A 20,954-nucleotide genomic window follows, 5' to 3' on the forward strand; every position below is an offset into this window, starting at 1 on the left:
CACCGCAAGATCACCTGAGATATTTGCACCAGCAAGTATGCCAGTTGCAGCAGGGAAGAAAATAGCAAAGACAGAAAAGAAAGTTTCCTCATGTCGGAAATCTGGTCCGAAATTCTCCATAAATATTTCAGCTGTAGAAAGAGATATAAGTCTATCAATATTCATAGAGAATCTACAGTATTAGCACATTCCAACTATTATTAGCTCTATAAAAAAGCTGAAAGTCACAGCTGTATGACCTTCTTGAAACTAAACTTAGAACACTTAAGTCCTAATTCATCACTTCGACTCAAAATAAAAGTCAACACAGTGAACTTAAATAGCTTTTAAACCCAGAAAAAGTACTTACAGTATCATTCAGCTTTTTCAAATTTAATATAATTGATATTCAGCAGGCAGGACCAAGTTTTGGCCCAATAGCTTTAAGGAACAAAAATGCAGAAGTTGGAAAGAATCAGGAAAAATTCTCTATAGTTAAAAAGGACTATAAGCTATTTTAGATGTTTAACTTAATTATGACAGCATGTCTCCTCATTGCAAAGATACTGTGTACAAAATTAACTGTTCCAACATACCTTTATAACCAAAGAAACCTTTAGGCTTCTTGCTATCCAATGGAATAAATGTTCCTATGACAAAGTCTCCAATAGCAACTATGAGGATCACCAGTAAGACTATCTGTGCCTGAAACATAATGATTGAAGTCAGACAGACGAACTTGCTCTTTTTCAGTTTCAAGCTTCAAAGTTGTGTTCTAAAATGTAAATGTTTACTTGATTCCAAGTTTAGCTTAGTCTTCTCGGTTTGTTTTCTACAAATAAGGCAAGCTGGAGAAAACATATACTAGGATTTTCAATAAATAAATAGGAATAATTTGTAAGTTTAACATTCATTTAAAAGATAATTTGTTATGACCGTATTCCTCAAAGTTGTAATTCTAAAGACAAAATATTTAAAAGAACTATTTTCTCTACAAGCTTTCCAGAAAGAATAGATTTGAGTAGATTGAAGAAATTCACAAGAAAAGAGCTAAACGCACACAAATGCTAGTACTGCCTTATTAACTGTGATTATAATACTTTGCCTTATACTTTAGTATGCAATATTTACTAAAAATTTTATCACATCAGGAATCAAACAGCTTTTGCTTGCTATTTTATGCAAACGACATTATTTTGTTGCATTCTGATGTTTTCAACACTTATTTATGAAATTAAATTGCAGAATACCACAATTACTTGTTACTTTCTAGTTTTCTTGAGACTTTTTTCATTACAACCTAGATTTTTAGCCACTGTTCAACAAAACCACTATAAACTCTACACTTGTAACAAGAAATACCTTAAACCATCCAACGCCTCAAAAGTGTGAGTAAAGATAAACTGGGCATTGAAGAGACAGTTCAGGTTTTACATTTAAATAAGCAACCACACTATCCTGTTATCTTTTGTGTTATTTGATTCTTTACAAAGGCACATGCCAGTGGCTCAAGGGAAGCTATTTCAGTTCGACTTTCTTTTCAGGCCTAGAATCAGAACTTGATACGCAATAGCACTGTGGCATTGCTGATTGTTACAGAAAGCTTTCAGTTCACTCAGCCTTGCAAGTAAACAGGGTACTACAGTGATAACAGAGCATGACAGCCAAGAACAGTTAGAAGGCCACATGAAGAAACCAGTTTGTGCATCATAGTTAGATGCCTCCTTTGCCAAGCCTAGAGGACAGGTGAGAGGTACAGGGATGCAGCTGGGTGCTTAGAGAAGTCTTCAGTAAGCTCAGAGAATTCAACATGAAGTTACCGCAATGCAACTGCCACAAATGGATTTATCCAGTAACAAATCTAGGCTTCTCCCTGAAGTCAAGAGCACTTTCTGAGTATCTTTCTTATATTCAAAAGTCTCAGACAAAGAATGGGCTTCTAAGACTTCAACACAGGGAGCTGAGCAATAAGAGATCACAAACTCTGAAAAATCGTTTTTTAAACAGGCTTCTCTGGAATCCCTGTCTCTCTTAGGTTTTAGATCTGCTTCAAAGCCATTACTATAGATTCCCCTTGTCCTATTTTCCAAGGCATTCTCTAAATCATGGGGAAGGGATAGGAGAACATCATAGATACTTTAACCAAGAGGGAAGTATTACTGTTTTGCTATGCTAAGCTGTATGTTAAGCCACATGAAGTGCTTGTTTGACAGGTTCGGTTATTCACCATCACTCCTACCTGCCTTCTTCCATGATGCAGAAACCAAGCCAATGAGGCTGGATTTTTGCATTAAGCACAGGAGTTTTGAAAATTACCTATTTCTTAACAAAGATGACACTGCAGTGATACCACAGTTCAGGTTTGATACAGAAACATGAAGCCAACAGGGGTATTTATTTGCAAGCTATTGTTACAGAATTGCTCATGCTACAAAGCAAAGGCAAGATATTTATTTTAAGTGACAGTGGTCAGAGGGTTAATGACAACTAATTCCTTCAAAGCAAAAACTGAACGGTTAAGATTAAGCAGAACAGTATTGTTGAAGTCAAGTGACTAAAGATACCATTATAAACTGAAGTTATAGACAGTGAAGGACTATCTGAAAAAGGTGAATAATTTTTACAGAAGTATGCTGCTCGATGAAGTACATGCTAAAGTCAATTCCTGTACATTCTTTTCTCCCTGTAGTAGATCTAAGTAACGCACTTGATCTTCACTTCCTTTTTCTATGATCCTTATTTCTAGGGCTGAAAGTAACAATAAGAAAAATACTCTCATTTCATTTATGAATATCATTATCATCTCGATGCAGGAGTATAAGAAACTTTTGTAACACTTAATGAAGAAGCTCCTTCAGTTGCCTCTCAGTGCAGAAAGTAGGAGCTATTGTGAACCAAACATCAAATGGGAAGAGAGATCAAGTGAGGCTATTCTCAATTACTTTTGAGCACACTACAGACGTGTATTCATAAAAAGCCAACCAGGTGCAGGAATCCGTGAGCAAGCTACACTGCCTAGAAATTTTCTGCAGAGCAGAAAATTAATAAGGCAACCTCTCTATCAAGGTATCTTAGGATCTGTATGTGTTTGTTTCCACAACCAGAGTTGACCTAAGACTGCGCAGCCACAACAAGGTGAGGAAAGTAGGTTTCCCCTCCTACACATTCACCACCACCGATATTCACAACCTTCCTCAATGTTGGGCCTACAGACTGCATCACACTGTCCGGCTGTTTCCAAGTGAGAACAAAACCAGAAAAGAGTGGAAGGGAAGGTAAGAATACTGATTTCTAAGTAAGCACAGACTACGCAACTTTAGATTGGCTTCAGCTCCAGCCCTGTATATTCCATCCACAGAGCTCATCTGAAGTTCCCAGCAAGAGAAAATTCCCATGCTAATGCTCTTAACCGTTTCTTGTTGTGATGCAGCTGGCCAGAAGAGTGTAAAACTGTTAACCTACTTGACAGTGTCATTAAGAGTAGATTACATTGGGTTGTAGGTTCTCATAGATGCTTAAGCTTCTAGTGGAGCAAAGTGGTCTAAGGTCTGAAATGCTGTCCAGATCTGCACATGCTAGTGCTAGACAGAGAGCTATTACATAAAAACTGCCCACTGGCTGATTTCTAGCATACCATGCATACAACACTGAGTGCACTAAATATATTAAAATTAAATCAAACAGTGGAGGTAGTAAAGGAAATCAAAATTATGAAGCAGAGAATGAAAAAAAAGGTGACAGTTTCTTACTTTCGCTTCCCATTCCATTCCAGCAACGGAAATACCCAGCAATATAACCACTGTGATAGCCCCTATGATTCTGATATCATTCATTTCATCAATCATCAATGTTCCATTTTCCTAATAAAATAAACAAGAAAATTAGTCATACACTTTATCAAGCACTTATCTTCCCTATTGCAGAATAGCATTTTATGGACTGTAATTTATTAATAGAGATAACCTCTACACCACAAATTCACTCATTTTAAATTCTCTGTACGGACACAAGTGATTTGGGTTTTGCCTTGTTTTAAATCATTGAATTTTCTAAATGGAAACGATCGTTCCTATTCATAGCCCATCCCCAGAGAGAAAAGCCTGTTTTCAACTGTCAGAGAATTAGATTAATTAGCGAGGCAACTGCTACGATCTTGCATCTCTACCAGTTGTTGCTCACTATTACTCTCAATTCTTTTAATGTATGCCAAACTTCTTCCTATACACAAAATGTTCCTCTCAGTATTACATTTAACCAAAAATCCAACAGGCAAATAATACTTGGTTCTGTTTAACTTAAAGAATTGTTCTTAATAAGCAGAACTCCTCTGAATATGAGCTTGATATAAACAAGTATCACTTACAAGAAACAGTTCACTAATAAGAATCTTGTAATTAACAACTTTTGATTCTGCGTCATGTATCTGCCACTCTTCTTCTCAAAAGCCAGCTTGGATTTTACCACAAATTATAGATTTTACTTTTTCAGGGAGATAAACAGTGCGGGAAGTTTTCATTTGACATCAATGATAAATTGTTTTTTACCAAAAAGCTATTGAATTACAGTATTATTTTACTGATCTATCACTAGTAACCTTGTACCTCATTCCATGTCTTTGAACCGGTCAGGGCAATCCCTGGTATCAATACCAGTTGGGGGTTGAAGGGATTGAGAGTAGCCCTGAGCAGAAGGACTTGAGAGTACTGGTATATGCAAAGCTGGACATGAGATGGCAATGAGTATTTGCAGCCCAGAAAGTCAACAGTATTCTGGGCTGCATCCAAAGAAGTGTGGCCAGCAGGTCGAGAGAAGTGATTCTGCCCCTCCACCCTGCTCTGGTGAGACACCATTAGAAGGGGTGTGGTTAGTAGGTCGAGAGAGGTTCTCCTCCCCCTCTACTCTGCTCTGGTGAGGCCGCATCTGGAATATTGTGTCCAGTTCTGGGCCTCTCAGTTCAAGAAGGACAAGGAACTGCTTGAGAGAGTCCAGCGCAGGGCCACAAAGATGATGAAGGGAGTGGAGCATCTCCCTTATGAGGAAAGGCTGAGAGAGCTGGGTCTCTTTAGCTTGGAGGAGACTGAGGGAGGACCTCATTAATGTTTATAAATATGTCAAGGGTGACTGTCATGAGGATGGAGCCAGGCTCTTTTCAGTGGCATCCAATGATAGGACAAGAGGAAATGGATATAAGCTGGAACACAGGAGGTTCTGCTTAAACATGAGGAAGAACTCCTTCACAGTAAGGGTAACAGAACACTAGAACAGGCTGCCCGGACAGGTTGCGGAGTCTCCTTCTCTGGAGATGTTCAAAACCCGCCTGGACGCGTTCATGTGTGATCTGATCTAGGTGGTCCTGCGCTGGCAGGGGGATTGGACTAGATGATCCTTTGAGGTCACTTCCAATCCCTAACATTCTGTGATTCTGTGATCCAGCTCTGGAGTCCTCAACACAAGGAGGACATGGAACTGTTGGAGCCAGTCCAGAGGAAGGCCATGAAAATGATCAAAGGGCTGGAGCACCTCTCCTGTGAAGACAGGCTGAGAGAGTTGGAGTTGTTCAGCCTGGAGGACAGGTCTCCAGGGAGACCTTCTAGCAGCCTTCCAGCACCTAAAAGGAGGCTTGTAAGAAAGATGGGGATGGACTTTTCAATAGGCTCTGTTGTGATAGGACAAGGGATAATAAACTAAAAGAGGGTAGATTCCGACTAGATATAAGGAAGAAATTTTACAGCGAAGGCAGTGAAACACTGGAACAGGTTGCCCAGAGAGGTGGTAGATGCCCCATTCCTAGAAACATTCAAGGTCACGTTGGATGAGGGTGGATCCGGGTGGATGAGGCCCTCTACAGACAGATAGGAGCTGCCTCACGTTCATGAGCCCTGGTCCTCATGGGGAACTTCAACCACCCCAATATCTGTCAGAAGGACAACACAGCAGGGCATAGGCAATCCAGGAGGTTCCTGGAATGCATGGGGAATGCATGGATGATAACTTCCTTCTCCAAGTGGTAGAGGAACCAACGAGGAGAGGTGCTTCGCTGGACCTTGTTCTCACCAACTAAGAAGGGCTGGCAGGGAACGTGACGCTCAAGGACAGCCTTGGCTGCAGTGATCATGAAATGGTAGAATTCAAGACTCTTAGGGAAGCAAGGAGGGTGCTCAACAAGCTCACTACCCTGGATTTCAGGAGAGCAGACTTTGGCCTCTTCAGGGATCTCCTCAGTAGAGTACAATGGGATGAAGCCCTGGAGGGAAGAGGGGGACAAGAAAGCTGGTTAATACTCAAGGATCACCTCCTCCAAGCTCAGGAGCAGTGCAACCCAACAAAGAGGAAGCCAGGCAGGAACACCAGGAGGCCTGCATGGATGAACAAGAAGCTCCTGGACCAACTCGGGCACAAAAAGAAGGCCTATACAGGGTGGAAGCAAGGACAGGTAGCCTGGAAGAATATAGAGCAATTGTCCGAGTAACCAGAGATCAGGTTAGGAAAGCTAAAGCCCTGATAGAGTTAAATCTGGCCAGGGACACCAAGGGCAACAAGAAAAACTTCTATAGATATGTCAGTGATAAAAAGAGATCTAGGGAAAACGTAGGCCCTCTCCAGTAGGAAACAGGGGACCTGGCTACCCAGGATATGGAGAAGGCTGAGGTTCTCAATGACTTCTTTGCTTCAGTCTTCACTGGCAAGAGCTCCAGCTGCACAGCCCAAGTTACAGAAGGCAAAGGCAGGGGCTGTGAGAATTAAAAACCACCCACTGTAGGACAAGATCAGGTTCGAAACCATCTAAAGAACCTGAAGGTGGACAAGTCCATGGGACCTAATGAGGTGCATCCGTGGGTCCTGAGGGAACTGCCAGATGGAGTTGCTAAGCCACTATCCATCATATTTCAGAAGTTGTGGCAATCTGGTGAAGTTCCCACTGACTGGAAAAGGGGAAACATTGCACCCATCTTTAAAAAAGGAAAAAAAGAAGACCCAGGGAACTTCAGGCCAGTCTGTCTCACCTCTGTGCCCGGCAAGATCATGAAGCAGATCCTCCTGGCGACTATGCTAAGGCACATAGAAAATAAGGAGGTGATTGGTGACAGTCAACACAGCTTCACGAAGGGCAAATCCTGCCTGACTAATCTGGTGGCCTTCTATGATGAAGTTACAGCACTGATGGATAGGGGAACAGCAACTGACATCGTCTACCTGGACTTGTCCAAAGCATTTGATACTGTCCCACACGACATCCTTGTCTCTAAACTGGAAAGACAGGGTTTTGATGGATGGCCACTCGGTGGATAAGGAATTGGCTGGATGGTCACACTTGAAGAGTTGCCGTGAATGGTTCAATGTCCAAGTGGAGGCCGGTGATGAGTGGTGCTCCTCAGGGGTCAGTACTGGGGCCAGTGCTATTTAACATCTTTGATGGTGACATGGACAGTGGGATCGAGTGCACCCTCAGCAAATTTGCTGATGACACCAAGTTGTGTGGTGTTGTGGACATGCTGGAAAGAAGGGATGCCATCCAGAGGGACCTTGACAGGCTGGAGAGGTGGGCCTGTGAGAACCTCATGAAGTTCAACAAGGCCAACTGCAAGGTCCTGCACACGGGTAAGGGCAATCCCAAGCACAAGTACAGGCTGGGGGGAGAATGGATTGAGAGCAGCACGGAGGAAAAGGCCTTGGGAGTGCAGGTGGATGAGAAGCTCAACATGAGCCGGCAATGTGCACTGGCAGCCCAGAAAGCCAACTGTATCCTGGGCTACATCAAAAGAAGTGTGGCCAGCAGGTTGAGGGAGGTGATTCTGCCCCTATACTCTGTTCTCGGGAGACCCCACCTGGAATACTGCATTCAGCTCTGGAGTTCCCAACACAAGAAGGACATGGAGGTGCTGGGGCGGGTCCAGAGGAGGGCCACAAAGATGATCTGAGGGCTGGAGCACCTCTGCTATGAAGACAGGCTGAGAGAGTTGGGGCTGTTCAGTCTGGAGAAGAGAAGGCTCCAGGGTGATCTTATTGGAGCCTTCCAGTACTTAAAGGCGGCCTACAGGAAAGCTGGAGAGGGACTTTTGACAAGGGCATACAGTGATAGGACAAAGGGCAATGGCTTTAAACTGAAAGAGGGGAGATTTCGATTAGATATGAGGAAGAAATTCTTCCCTCTGAGGCTGGTGAGGCACTGGAACAGGTTGCCCAGAGAAGCTGTAGATGCCCCATCCCTGGAAGTGTTCAAGGCCAGGTGGATGAGGCTTTGGGCAACCTGGTGTAGTGGAGGGTGTCCCTGCCCATGGCAGAGGGGCTGGAACTAGATGATCTTTGAGGTCCCTTCCAACCCTAACCATTCTATGATTCTACGTATGAGGCTTTGAGCAACCTGATCCTGCACATTGCAGGGAGGCTAGACTAGATAACCTTTAAAGGTCCCTTCCAAACCAAACAATTCTATGATACTATGATTAGACGACAGCTTAAACTTGCATAAAGGACAGTGTTATCAATCTAACCACTATGATCCATATACCTTGAGCAGCTCCACAACTGTCTCTGCAAAGCCAACAACATACATTGCTACTGCAACAGCATTGGCAAATGCAAAAATCAGACCTATGGCACCACCAAACTCTGGCCCCAGACTTCTGGAAATTAAGTAATATGCTCCTCCTGAAAGAAAAAAATGAAAAGAGAAAAACACCATGACATCAAAGAGCCTAAGAATACACAGTAATCAGCAATTTGAAGTTTATACAAACAAGATACTATTTATTCTTGCATCTCTCCTGATGTATTAGAAAATAATCCAAACCTCAGCATTATAAGGACAGGAATGCTGAAGTTTCAGGAATACATTTCAAGTTTTTAAGACAAGACATCAGTTGGAAATAACCACCTGTCTTATGCACCACATCATATTATTCAACTATGCAACCAGTTCTATAATTAAAAAACAAATTGTAAACCACAAGCAGTGGTTTTACTGGGCTTTTCATTTCAAACTACTCAAAGCATTTGTGCTTAGTTCTACTACTACAAATTTTCATTAGCTATAGCTCAAGAAATTGGCAAAGTAGACTGTAACAAATCCATGCAAGTTCCAGACCTCTATGACCTGTATCTTAAAGCTCTGTTGTCAAGGGAATTTTCTGCTCTCCAATGAGACTCTCAAAACAATCACAGGGCCACTGTTTTTCAGAACCTATTCTTTTTATTTTTGAGCTTGACAAATACATCTCAAACCCATGTGACAAATGGAAAACTGAACATCTACAGCATTAGAGAAGTTTTTAAAATGTAGCCAAGGCACATTCTTCCAACTTAAGGCTAAGCTTTCCAGAAGCAACAAAATCCTCCAGCTACAGTCTGAAGTAACTGAGTGCATTTTAAAAATTTGCAATAGGATATCCCTAATTTCACTGCATTGCAAAGTTCTTGTGCAAAACATTTGTAGGTACCCAACTGCGACGTACTTTGCAAATGAGAATGTTAACATAAGAAAAATATTACCGTAATCTAAGATTTTCATAGGAATAACTGATTTTATTCCACAGTTGTCCCTATTCAGCACTTCAAATTTTCTAATGAAGTATTATTTGCAAGAGCAACTCTTAAAAAAAAACCCAAGGCTCCCATAAGAAAAGGAAAATTCAATATGTACAACACAATTTAAAAAAAGAAAGGGCATTTACAAACTAAGCTTGACATAATGTTAAGATTCATAGCTGATCCTTCCTATTGAGTCTGTTTACTTTGTGATAGTAAGGTTTTTCTCTTCATTTTTCATCAAGACTATTTCATAAGCTTCTATTTTAATTCCACATTTTCTACTAGTAGCAGCCTTATAATGTCATGAAGCAGTTTGAGCACATTAAAGACATTGACAACTTACAAAACTATTTCATAGGAATTGTCAACAACAGCACATAAACCATGGAAGAAAATGAAAACCATCAGCCCCAGGAAAGCTGGAGATAATCAAGTGTTTGAAGAATTTCTTTTGCGTATAAAAAAAAAAATCACAACAGAACATGTCCTTGTGTATGCTTTCATAGACACAGCTTAAGCTTTTATAGGCTGTATTTTTTCATTAGTAAGTTCAGGACATGAACACATACAAGCACACATGCACACTCTTAACCAACTTAGCAACTCTTAACAACCACTCTTAACCTGCAGATCCAGAAGAATATTAAGACTCTATTCATTCCTAGGTATGTGTCTCTAAAAATGTTCCTATTCTAAAAATTAAGAATAATGTTTCTCCCACAGTGAAAAACCAAGCCACTAGTCAAACCAAGTTAGTAGGCTAATTACTGAATTTTCATTAACTACATGACTCCTTAGTCAAATACAGAACACAGGGAAGGCTCTGCTTCTCAGAAAAGTAACTCTTCCCTACATTTCATCCATAGTAGTTTTTCCCTGATGCTAAAAAAATAGAAAATAAATTGGAGGTTCCATCCTTAAGATGCTTGCTTCAGAGTGATGAAAGCTTTAAAAGCTTTATGAAAGTAGGTTTACCTCCTCTTACAAACCCATTTGTGGCTATTGCTGAAGTAGACAGTCCTGTAATAGTTGTCACAACAGTGGCCATTCCAATAACCAAGACAGACAGACCTTTTGGAAAAAGGGGTAAAAAAAGGTGTAAGTTCAGCACTATTAAAAAGCACAAATCATCTTTGTTTAAAGAATTAGTCTTGCAAATACAACACAAATTTAGCGTGTGTGGTCCTGCATATTGAAGCAAAAGGCCTCTTCGCTCCCCTTTTGTACAGAGAAGTTTCCAGGATACAAACAAAACTGGATAAATGTTCTCTTTAACCAGCAGGGTAAAAGCTGTATCCTAGAGCTTCAAGGAGACACATGCCTTTTGCAGATGAGAGATTTTCTGCAGTCCAATACTAAGTTAAGCCATTGAAGAAGACTGTTTATATACTACACAGATTCTAATAATCAGAGATCAAAAGTTTATGTCTATAGTTCACAAAAGACTTACAAATGGTCAATTTTAAACTACATACCGTGTATCTAAATGAAAAAGCCTAAGTAACTTCATGCTGCTTAAAGCTTTGATAAGGGTAAATTACCTTAAAATCTGGCAACATTAAGGTCATTTTCTACCCCCATTTAAAGTGTAAACTCAGGATCAACATTGGATCACATTTTAAAGTCACTGAAATAAAATTATTACATCATTAGCACACATACCTATCCCAGCTTGTCCTACAATCCATGATAGTCTGATGAAAAGCATCACACCCCAAATATTTAACATACATCGTACCTAAAGATAGAATAGAAATTTTACATAGGTTAGGTCTTACATCTGCAGTCATTTCCAATAATTCTTCATTTCAGATTTTAACATCAAAGTTACCTTGCAGTCTTTCCTCACCACTTTTCAAATTATTTCACAAGGATAGATTTTTTTAATTAGACAAGTTTAGGTTTGATGTAAAAAAAATACAAAGGAACCCAAATATGATTAAAAAGTTGCTACCTTGAACATAGATAAAGTTACTACAAGTGTCAGATATTGAAGTACTGTATGTCTTGACCAAAAAATAAAAATAATTTAGACCCTAACCTTCAGGATCCAAAATTCATACTACAGAATACATGACTAAAAATAAGACTGTGAGGTATACAACCCCAATTCAGATCTCTCACAAGCTTCCCAAAAAAATTATTTAGTAGGGTATTGCTTTAGTGAATTCATTCTTTTTTTAAGAATAAACAAACGACGCCCACAACGTCCCAGTCCTAGAACTTTTATATCTTACAACACAGCTGCACACTATCAGAATTCAGGGGGTGGTGTTTATTTTTTTATCCTTGTATTTTAAGCTTCTAGTCCCCAATAAAACATAGTTTGCACTGACAGAATTTAGACAGTAGCCTAACAGCATCTCTTAGGTCTCTTTCACCTAAAGAGTACAGTATCAATCCCACATAAAGTTTAGCTGGTCATTAGGACTAGAAGGGAGACACAGACCTCTCCAAACCACAAAAGTAAAGAGTTTGCAAAAGACTTTTTGAATCTCTGAAAAATGTAAATCACCTTAGCTGGAAATATTCAGCCAGTAGCTTACGCCTACTAGGAAATGTTAACTGCAACTTTCAAACCACTCAAAAAGGAGATCATCCTCCTTGAAACTTTTAAACATACTTCGGAAGAAAAGGGTCAGGAACATTTACCCCATAACTCTTCAATACTTAGAATTACAAAAATAGTCCCAGTAGAGAACTTGGGTTTGGAGAAATTCAAAGTCAGCTTCATACCTGCTTTAAAATGAACAACTCTGTCCTTGGTTGGGGTAATAGAAGCCCGTAATACCTGTTTCACTGCTACCACAGGCACTCTCCTTCTACCAAGGCAGAGAATATGGCTACTTCAAGGCTTGTAAGGAAGTTGCTAATACACAGTGGAAGCTTGCTGAGCTAAAGTTCTGAATATTCTGAACTTTAGCTTATTATTTAGCTTATTATTTAGCTTATTATTTAGCTTATTATTTAGCTTATTATTTAGCTTATTATTTAGCTTATTATTTAGCTTATTATTTAGCTTATTATTTAGCTTATTATTTAGCTTTATTCTGAAGCTAAATATTCTGAATGCTCTAGTTCAGCATGATTTAACCAATTGTTGCATTTGCAGCCACCACTATAAATATTTACAGCTTTAGAGGGTACATATTAATCATGGTTTCTCTCTGCCCAATTAAAATTAAAATATTAATTTTAATATTAAATATTAAAAATAAGTTAATACGTACTTGTAATAAATGTTATCCTTTATTCTTCTCTACTCCAAATGGAGACAGACAGTTTTTTCCACCATGACTACATTATATTTAGTGTTAAAACTTTGACGGCTTAGGAGAAGATGACTTTTTGTAACAAGTTCAACAAAATTTAAATACTTAATCCTAGTCAAGTTCTGTCATATACAGTATGTACTTTCCTCAACACAGTATTTTTTGCTTCTCTAAAAAAAATAATTAAAAAAATCAAGTTTTCTAACACTTCAGTCCAAAACTTTACAGATCTAAAGTGAATACTCATTAAGTGTATCCTCTCCATTTGCCTTTGTCTTCTTCGGCTAAGATTCATATATAGTTTTTCTACTATGTGTGAACTCATACATAATCTTTTTCCTTCTAGGAAATTATGCAACTTCAAATCTCTAAAACGTGTGCTAAGAAGCCATGATCCCTTCAAAACTTCAAGTCTTGAAGTATTTACTTCCTTAAAATTCAGTACAAGCGCGTGCAACCCTTAAAATTATGGCATTTTTCACATTTCTCAATCTTTTCTTTATACAGCACTATCACAATCCCTCTCAAAAAAGAAGTACAATACATCAGACTTACCAATACACCTTTTATCCAGCCAAACTTGACCACTCCTTTGCTATCAGGTGTATAAGTGGCAGCTGCTTCCCCAGCTGGTGTACCTTCCTCTCCATTAGCAAAGCCATCTTCAAAGGGCTCCTTGGGAGGGAAAAAAAAAGTTTCTTTTTTATGTGATTAAGAGAGTAGACAGGGCATCTGACACTCATGTTGTAAAAAAAAAAAAAAAAGACAAAACCCATCCAAAACACCACCATCAACAACAAAAAAGTCTGCTTGTGCAAACAGAAAAATTAAGGAATGACACAGCAGAAGCTTTAAGCTTTTCCTTTATGTTCCTTGCATGAGGCACATCTCACAAACATCAGAGAATACAAACTTACACAGACAATTTAGGTATTCTGCTTCAGTTAGGGCAAACTGTTAGCAGTCAGAGTAATAAATATTTTTAAGAATCAGTTCTACAGCTCTAAGAAAAAAATATCTGGTCTTTTAGAAAAAGAGCTACAAGATTTCAAATGCAGTGATTTCTACAGTACAGCAAGTTTTACTTCTTAATCTGAAAGTGTATACTGTTCTACCACAAGCTACTGGTCTCAGCTATAGAATTTCCTGTAGTTCAGACTTAGCTGTCATTTGATCAATTTTTCAGGAAATAAATTATTCACTTCCCTGAAAACTATTCTGCCATTCATTGTAAGGTGATCCTGCCGGGAAGGAAGGTGAGAGAGTGGCATTTCAGGGAGAAGGAGTGAAGAGAAGTCTTTTCCCAAACACTCTTCCTTGTTTAAAAGGGAAGGATGACAGATGCAGAAAACATCAGTCCCATGGACAAAGACAAACTTATGTTTTTTCTTCACAATTTAACTCTCAGCCTTACAATGCAGAAATCTTAACTGTTTGATATATATATTAAAAATGTATGTGTACATACACATTGCATGCTTGCTTTTCAAGAGGCCGCTTTGTTTGCCAAGCCAGGCCAACACCTAAACATTTAAACTCAAATATTCCCTATGCTTGCTGCACTCTAAGCAAAATACGTTAGTTATCCAAGGCAACAAGTATAAAGAATGAACATACTACAAAGACCCTGAATACCATTCAGAGAACACTATTCAACAAACCAGCTCAAGCAGTATTTGTGAAGCAGCCTGCAGCCCAGAAGGCTTAGAAAACATTTAAGGAATTAGAGGTTCAATCCTAGTGAGGTAAATGGCAAAACTCCCATTTGCTAAATAACAGACAAATTAGACTAGACCTTAATTGTGCTTTCATGCAGTATGTTCAATGCTGAAGGGACACAGTAAGAAAGCTTAACATGAGATACTTTACACCTCCTGCTACACGAATACCAAATATACCACTGGCACAGAGTCCAGAGGAAATATTTATAGAACTGTCACTTATGAAGGGTGTCAACCATATCACCTTACAATCAGCAGTAAGCATACAAACAGATTAAAAAAAAATAAAATATCAGATTATGTCAACCTTATCCAAAGGTCATTAGCACAGATGCATGTCAGTGCTTCTCTCACTGATTCTGCATTCTGAAATTCTCACAAAAGCAGGTGTACCTGCAACACATCTGCAGATCCTGTACGGCATAAGCTTTCCACCAGCAGGTAGAATCATCATCAGTTTGCAGATCATTACCTTTAACAGATAGCTTTCTTAAATAGTAGGTTTTCTTATCTCCAGAAGGGATTAAAAAAAGAAGTAGATAGATATCTATGTGTTATATACATATATATTTTTATGTGTGTGTATATACATATATAATGTGTTATATACATTGAACAGAGGACAAGAACCACCATAACTGAGAATTACCCAGTTTGCTGAACTGCGACTCTTCTGGATAGAAGAGAACTAATGGCTGTAACTTCCTGGGAGATTTGCACAGCCTTTGACCAGACGAATCTATTGATTTGCTGATTATTTGTATTCAGGCATTCAAACTAAATCAAGAAGAAGTGGTGTGTGATCCATTTAGAGTGGTAAGAACAACAGTGAGGAGCAAAAAAGAGAATTACCATGCTGCCACATTGAAGATTTTACATAGAATTAACTCTAGCATCTCTACGTCAAGAAGTAGAATAGTAATTAACAAGTTTTAATTTAATACTTACCACTACAGCCCACTCATTTGCTGAGCCTATGCTGACCTGCCTAACCCAGACCTGAGGAAATGGAAAGCCCTCTAATCAGGCTCCTCACACAACTCAGATACACCTGAAGCTCATGACAGAAAAGGAGCCTACACACTGCCCTGCTCCAATACCCTCGAGTACTCATCCTTCAGATGACCTTCCTAGAAACACAGGAATAAAACTCAAAATTCTGCCTAGGTATTAGGGTCTCCCTAATCAGACTTTGCTGTTTCCAGCATGCTAGCACTTACTAGAAGTTTCTCTCCTTCTCCCCCACCCACCTTCAGAAGTGAGAAGGAAAAAAGAAAAAAAAAGGTTACATTAAAACAAAGGACATTAATAAACATGTTCACGACCATGACAACAAAACCTCTAGTCAAGCTTACAACAGTATAACTGTGTATAATTAATCCTTCATATAAAATCCTTTCTTATTTCTCATACAAAAGCATCACATTATACTTGCAACAAACTCAATTTTGAAGCGTTGCATAAAGGGAGTCACATTGATTTTATCTAAGCAGTTTTCATGCTTTGGTCAAGAAAACTGTCAGCATGTGGTAATATCTTCTGCTATTACAAAAAAGCATCTCATGTCTCTAATAAGAAACCATAACACTGTTCTTTGAAAAGACTGTTCAGGGAAGATCAAGGAAGGGCTAGAAGAAATCTGTATCTTCATGTCCTAAAATACGGAAACATTATATGCAACTAAAGTAGTTAATGCTGTAATACTGAGTCACAATACTTTTTTTTTTTTAAACAAGCTAGAAGTTTTCATTTACTGCATGTTTAGGTTTTAACAGAAGATGAAGAATATCCTAGTATCTACTGTAAGAGCCAAATACATACTTCAGCATATGACCATGGCTGGCCAGGTACTGGTAGAAGCTGCATACATTGACAAGATGACCTCCAGAGGTCACTTCCAACCTCAATCATCATGTGATAGCTATGCATTTTACTACAGTGCTCAAACAAGGCCATAGCTCAACCTGTTCTATTTTGGAAAGGAGACAATGGCTCACAACTGATATTTTGAGTTATCAGTTATCAGATCAGCTCCAAGATATGAACACAAGAAAGTTTTGTTCTGTATGTCTTGTCTCTCCACACTATGTAATATTTCTTAGGAAAATATTTTGAAACACACACAAAATGTAATAACTGAAAGATTATTGCTGGTTATCAGCTAGTGGGTGCTCAGTAAACCACCAGTGAGAACAGATACTACAGAGTGTGGGCACAAAGGAATTCCACTACACAAGGCTCCAAGTTCAGCCTTCTAATGCAAGATTAATAAAGCACCACTGTGGTCTCAGCTGTAAATAAAGCAGGCGTAGTATTTTTCATGCTTGTGCTCATGAGAAAACAATGCTTCTGCTCAAGTCACATCCTGAAAGAAAAAAAAACCACACCAGCACTATTTTAGTACAGCAATACATGCACGATAAGATCTTCACAAACAATAAAAAACACTAACATACTGGATTTGGAAGAGGAGTAACAAAGGGAGAAAGAAAACAGAAGGTTTTAGCATTTCAGATCAGAAATGGTCTTCTTAACACAACTTATTAATCAAAATAGTGTCTTTTATCTAATCAGCCCAAAGAACACTCAGAGTTACGGTGTTCACTTGCACTGTTAAAGGAAAAATAAGATACATTTACACGCTGACAATTCTATCATACACCGATAGGAATTTCACCAAGAAACAATGAAATTCTGTTCCTACACAGAAATTTCCATTGCTGTATCACAGTGCACTGGAAAGCAAAGATAATCTACTATTTCATCTCCCATACTGGATCATAACAGTAAGTTATTTGTGCCAATTGTGAATAGTCTCCACATTTATCAGAAATGGATTAGTAATGAGAAAAGACTTGTTAATCAGAAGAGGTCTGAGATTTTTCACATAGCTTGAAATACAGTGGTGCATGGAAAAGTTTCTCTTCGATAAAAATTGGTCTTCGGTTTTACTGAAGAGTTCCTGATAGTGGTGCATGTCATGCAGAACATTTATTTGCGGTGAATTTCTCTAGATCTCATCTTAAAGGCAGCACACTTAGGCCACATTGAACTGTATGAGGTGGTACCAGAATAAACGCACATGAACTCTTCTGCTCTTGCTTCTTTTTAAGTATCACAACACTGAAGCTCCAGGTAAAGGACAGGACAACCAGCAAGTTTGTACCTAAGACTACTTGCTTCTTCTTCAGGCAAATAGCTTTCTTTGCAGTCTGCCTGATTTGATATATCTCAAGTAGTAAGTAACTTTTTAACCTAATCCTTTCTATTGCCACTACTCTTCTGCAAAGAGAGGAGGCCAAAGAAGCATCTGACGCTAGAGCATTTAACTGCTCTTTTTCTATCTCTCATGTTAGATCAGTTACAGGTTTAGCACATGTCATATAGTATGGGCTTCTTGACATACAAATTCCTTAGAAAAGCTTCACAACAGCAGCTTTTTCTTGTCTTAGGGTGCAGTACTGATGCTGGTTTAAATAGCTAATGCTATCAAAATGTTAAAGAAAATCAAAAGCCTCATCTTTTCAAGCTCCAATTTCTGCAAGGAAATATAAAAATGGCATTCCACTACCTTTAATCAAGAGAACAGCTGCTTACATTTAAAACGCCTTTGTACTTACATATTCTGATAGTGAGCATTGTGCTCTCATCCTTTAGCATGATTACTGAGGACAGGAAATAGGGAAGGCATCCGAGAACTGTCTTTCACCTACAGATGTACCAACAGAACAATTATGTACAGCAATGGGCCTTTGTCCATCCCAGCTACAATCAAAGCCTCAAAAACGGGATCACTGTGTTTACCTACTAGGAGCTTTGTGGTCAGAGATGTTTGCAGCAATCATCACGGACAGTGGAACCCTTCTTCACGAGAGCCAGAGACTCTTCCACATTCCCTCACTGCAGCTTCCAGCATTATTGCCAAGCTGTTCACCACACCTTACCATAGCCATTTCTTCTTTCCAGCTCCCAAAGGTTAACTTCACGGGCAATGCCATTTTTAAGAATTTCCTTTTGTGGAAGGAAGCAATTGGTAAAATGTATTGATCCAGACGTAGCATGCCAGCTGTCTCAACTGTTACTTGTAGAGATTGTACTTCCAAATAGCCCAATTCTATGGCAGCATACAGTTAAGACTATGGCTCCTACTACAAAACTTGACAGTAAAGCAGATTTTCAGATTTAACACAGCTCAAAATACACACAGAAGAAAAGCTTACGAACACTTAGTTCTGCTTTTCTAATTCAAACACACTTTTGTCAGACTGTGGATAAAACACAAACGACAGATTAAAGAACGTTATCAAACAGCAGCAGAATTACTGAATATTTTGCCCCAGAAGATGCTAATGCTTCCCGTGACTTTTAAAGACTACAAATCTTTTATTGGATGAGCAAGCCTTCACTTTTCCTTCTGGAATGAACTCCCACATCACTTGTGGCATTTCTAATGATCTGAATAAGAGTTTTAGAAAGATGTATTGTATCCATCGAATAACTGCCTAGAATAATCCTGCTGACATAGGTGTTTACCTTTCATGCGACAGTGACAACTTTTGAAAACAGTTTGTACCAGTACAAATATATTTAAGGGTGATACAGTACTATCGAAGAATAAGCCAGTTATTTAATGTTGACTGTAGGACGCTAAACTGTATCAAACATATCTGTCCCTTAAACACTGTTTGTGCAGCACACTAACACTTGCAGTCATAAAATTCCCAGTTTGTGCCTAAAGGTCTTTGATAAGCTATTTTTATCTTTTAATGCTTTTATCTAACCAGTGGTAAAAGAAACCAAGAGCACTGCATTTCCTTTCCAAAATGTCTAAATCTCTATGGAATGGTTTTAAGCATATTGTTGTCCCAGGACACAAGACAGTCCTGCAATTAACACTTTATCAAGAAAAGTCTCAAATTTGATTGCCGGTCTGAGGACACAAAGTATTTCAGTATTTAAAAATGTGAGAGGAAAAAATAAGCTTCCATCAGTCTTTGATTTGATCTGGTGACATTGACTATTGTTTGTAACCATTTCTTCAACCAACCACTGTTAAAAATGGCTGAGATGCTGTTAACTTTGCTCTGCAGACTAACAAAAATGAGTCAGTTTTTAATATGAAGTTTGAAAAACACCTCTGCCAGGTTAGATTGTTTTGAAGTTTTTTTTTTTTTTGTAAGGGAAATAAACAGCTCTAAAAGGGAGTAAGTACTGCAGGTAATTACTTTTAAAATATTTTACTCTACATAACACTCTCTTAAAGAGCAGTCAGTGCTGGCATGGACAGTCTACTTTGTAAACTAGTAACGCTAGCAATACAGTTATTGACAAACAGCTATCTTCTCTATGTTGATCTTTTTCAGAACTGCTAACCCTAAAGCTTTGCTAGATATTCTCATTGCTTTCATTTACGTCAAATGAATTTACCTAAGCCTCCCTCCCATTAAAACCCCACAACTGTACAGTAAATATCCATATCCAAACCTGACTGAAACAGTGATTTCTTAAGAAAGGTAATTTGCTAGTTAGGCTTACCAAACGATGCAGAAGAATATTGTTAGACATAGAAACTGAATAAACTTTCAGCGAACACAGTCAGCTTTTACTTAAAGACTGATACTCAGAAAGAGAGCAGCTTCCACAGACACTCTAGATCTGTTTACAAATTCCTGGTAATTCGTTAGTTAAAAATAAACTTGCCAAGTTAGCAAAGATATTCAGGTGTTCAGGTTTTTCAGGAGTTACATGGGAAGCTTGAGTGATTAGTGTTGCTTCCAGCGGAAAAAAACGCAGTCAGGCAGCACATGCAAAGAAAACATGGCAGAAGACATGTTCAAGACATCTCAGTCTGCCTAAACTCTTTCTCAGCATTTTCTTTTAAAAATATCTCAACACTCATACACTTTCAGGGAACATTGCTAGTCATTGTGCAATGACTAGCAGTCATATTAGGTACTTTACTGCTTGGTTTTAAACCATTCCCACTCCTTGTTTGAAGCATTTGTAAAATGCTACTATACTGTGGTTCCAGTATCTTCACAGTCATTACCTAAAAAAAGCCTGCTAACCCATTAAATGGCATCCAGCAGTTACCTACAGCAACAGGAGATAAATTACTCAGATAAAACATAATCTGTTCTTAAAACTCAAGATTCCTTGGAATCAAACATGAATAACTTCAACCATTGGTTACTTGCCTCAATCAAAGGAAATCCTTTTCAGGTTTGCAGCCAAGCGACCAAAACTTAAGTGCTTTGGCTATGCTACCTTCTCTACAATTACTAATTTAAAATATAGCAGCAAATGCTTTTGGCATCCATTTCCAGAGATTTTGAAAGAGATTGCATCAAAAACAGAATGTTAACGTTATCTTAAGCTGAAATTAAGTCTGTTGTACTTTGATTACAGTGGAACAATGTTAAATAGAAGGAATTTATAGTTACAATTAACATGT

At 38.6% G+C, this 20,954-nt stretch overlaps 1 protein-coding gene across 4 annotated transcripts in view; it reads right to left on the minus strand.

Moving 5' to 3' along the window:
- Positions 1-20,954, minus strand: part of SLC12A2 (solute carrier family 12 member 2) — a 67,148-nt gene that overhangs the window by 33,239 nt on the left and 12,955 nt on the right. For all 4 annotated transcript variants that reach the window (XM_086630031.1, XM_086630032.1, XM_086630033.1 and 1 more), the window contains exons 2-8: positions 13,335-13,454; positions 11,170-11,245; positions 10,483-10,578; positions 8,489-8,628; positions 3,729-3,839; positions 576-684; positions 4-131 (exon numbers count right to left, since the gene is read on the minus strand). In XM_086630031.1, the coding sequence (XP_086486157.1) occupies positions 4-131; positions 576-684; positions 3,729-3,839; positions 8,489-8,628; positions 10,483-10,578; positions 11,170-11,245; positions 13,335-13,454 (780 nt within the window). The remainder of the gene's footprint in view (positions 1-3; positions 132-575; positions 685-3,728; positions 3,840-8,488; positions 8,629-10,482; positions 10,579-11,169; positions 11,246-13,334; positions 13,455-20,954) is intronic.

Source organism: Tauraco erythrolophus, chromosome Z (genome assembly GCF_009769465.1).
Source record: "Tauraco erythrolophus isolate bTauEry1 chromosome Z, bTauEry1.pri, whole genome shotgun sequence".
Taxonomy (NCBI): domain Eukaryota; kingdom Metazoa; phylum Chordata; class Aves; order Musophagiformes; family Musophagidae; genus Tauraco; species Tauraco erythrolophus.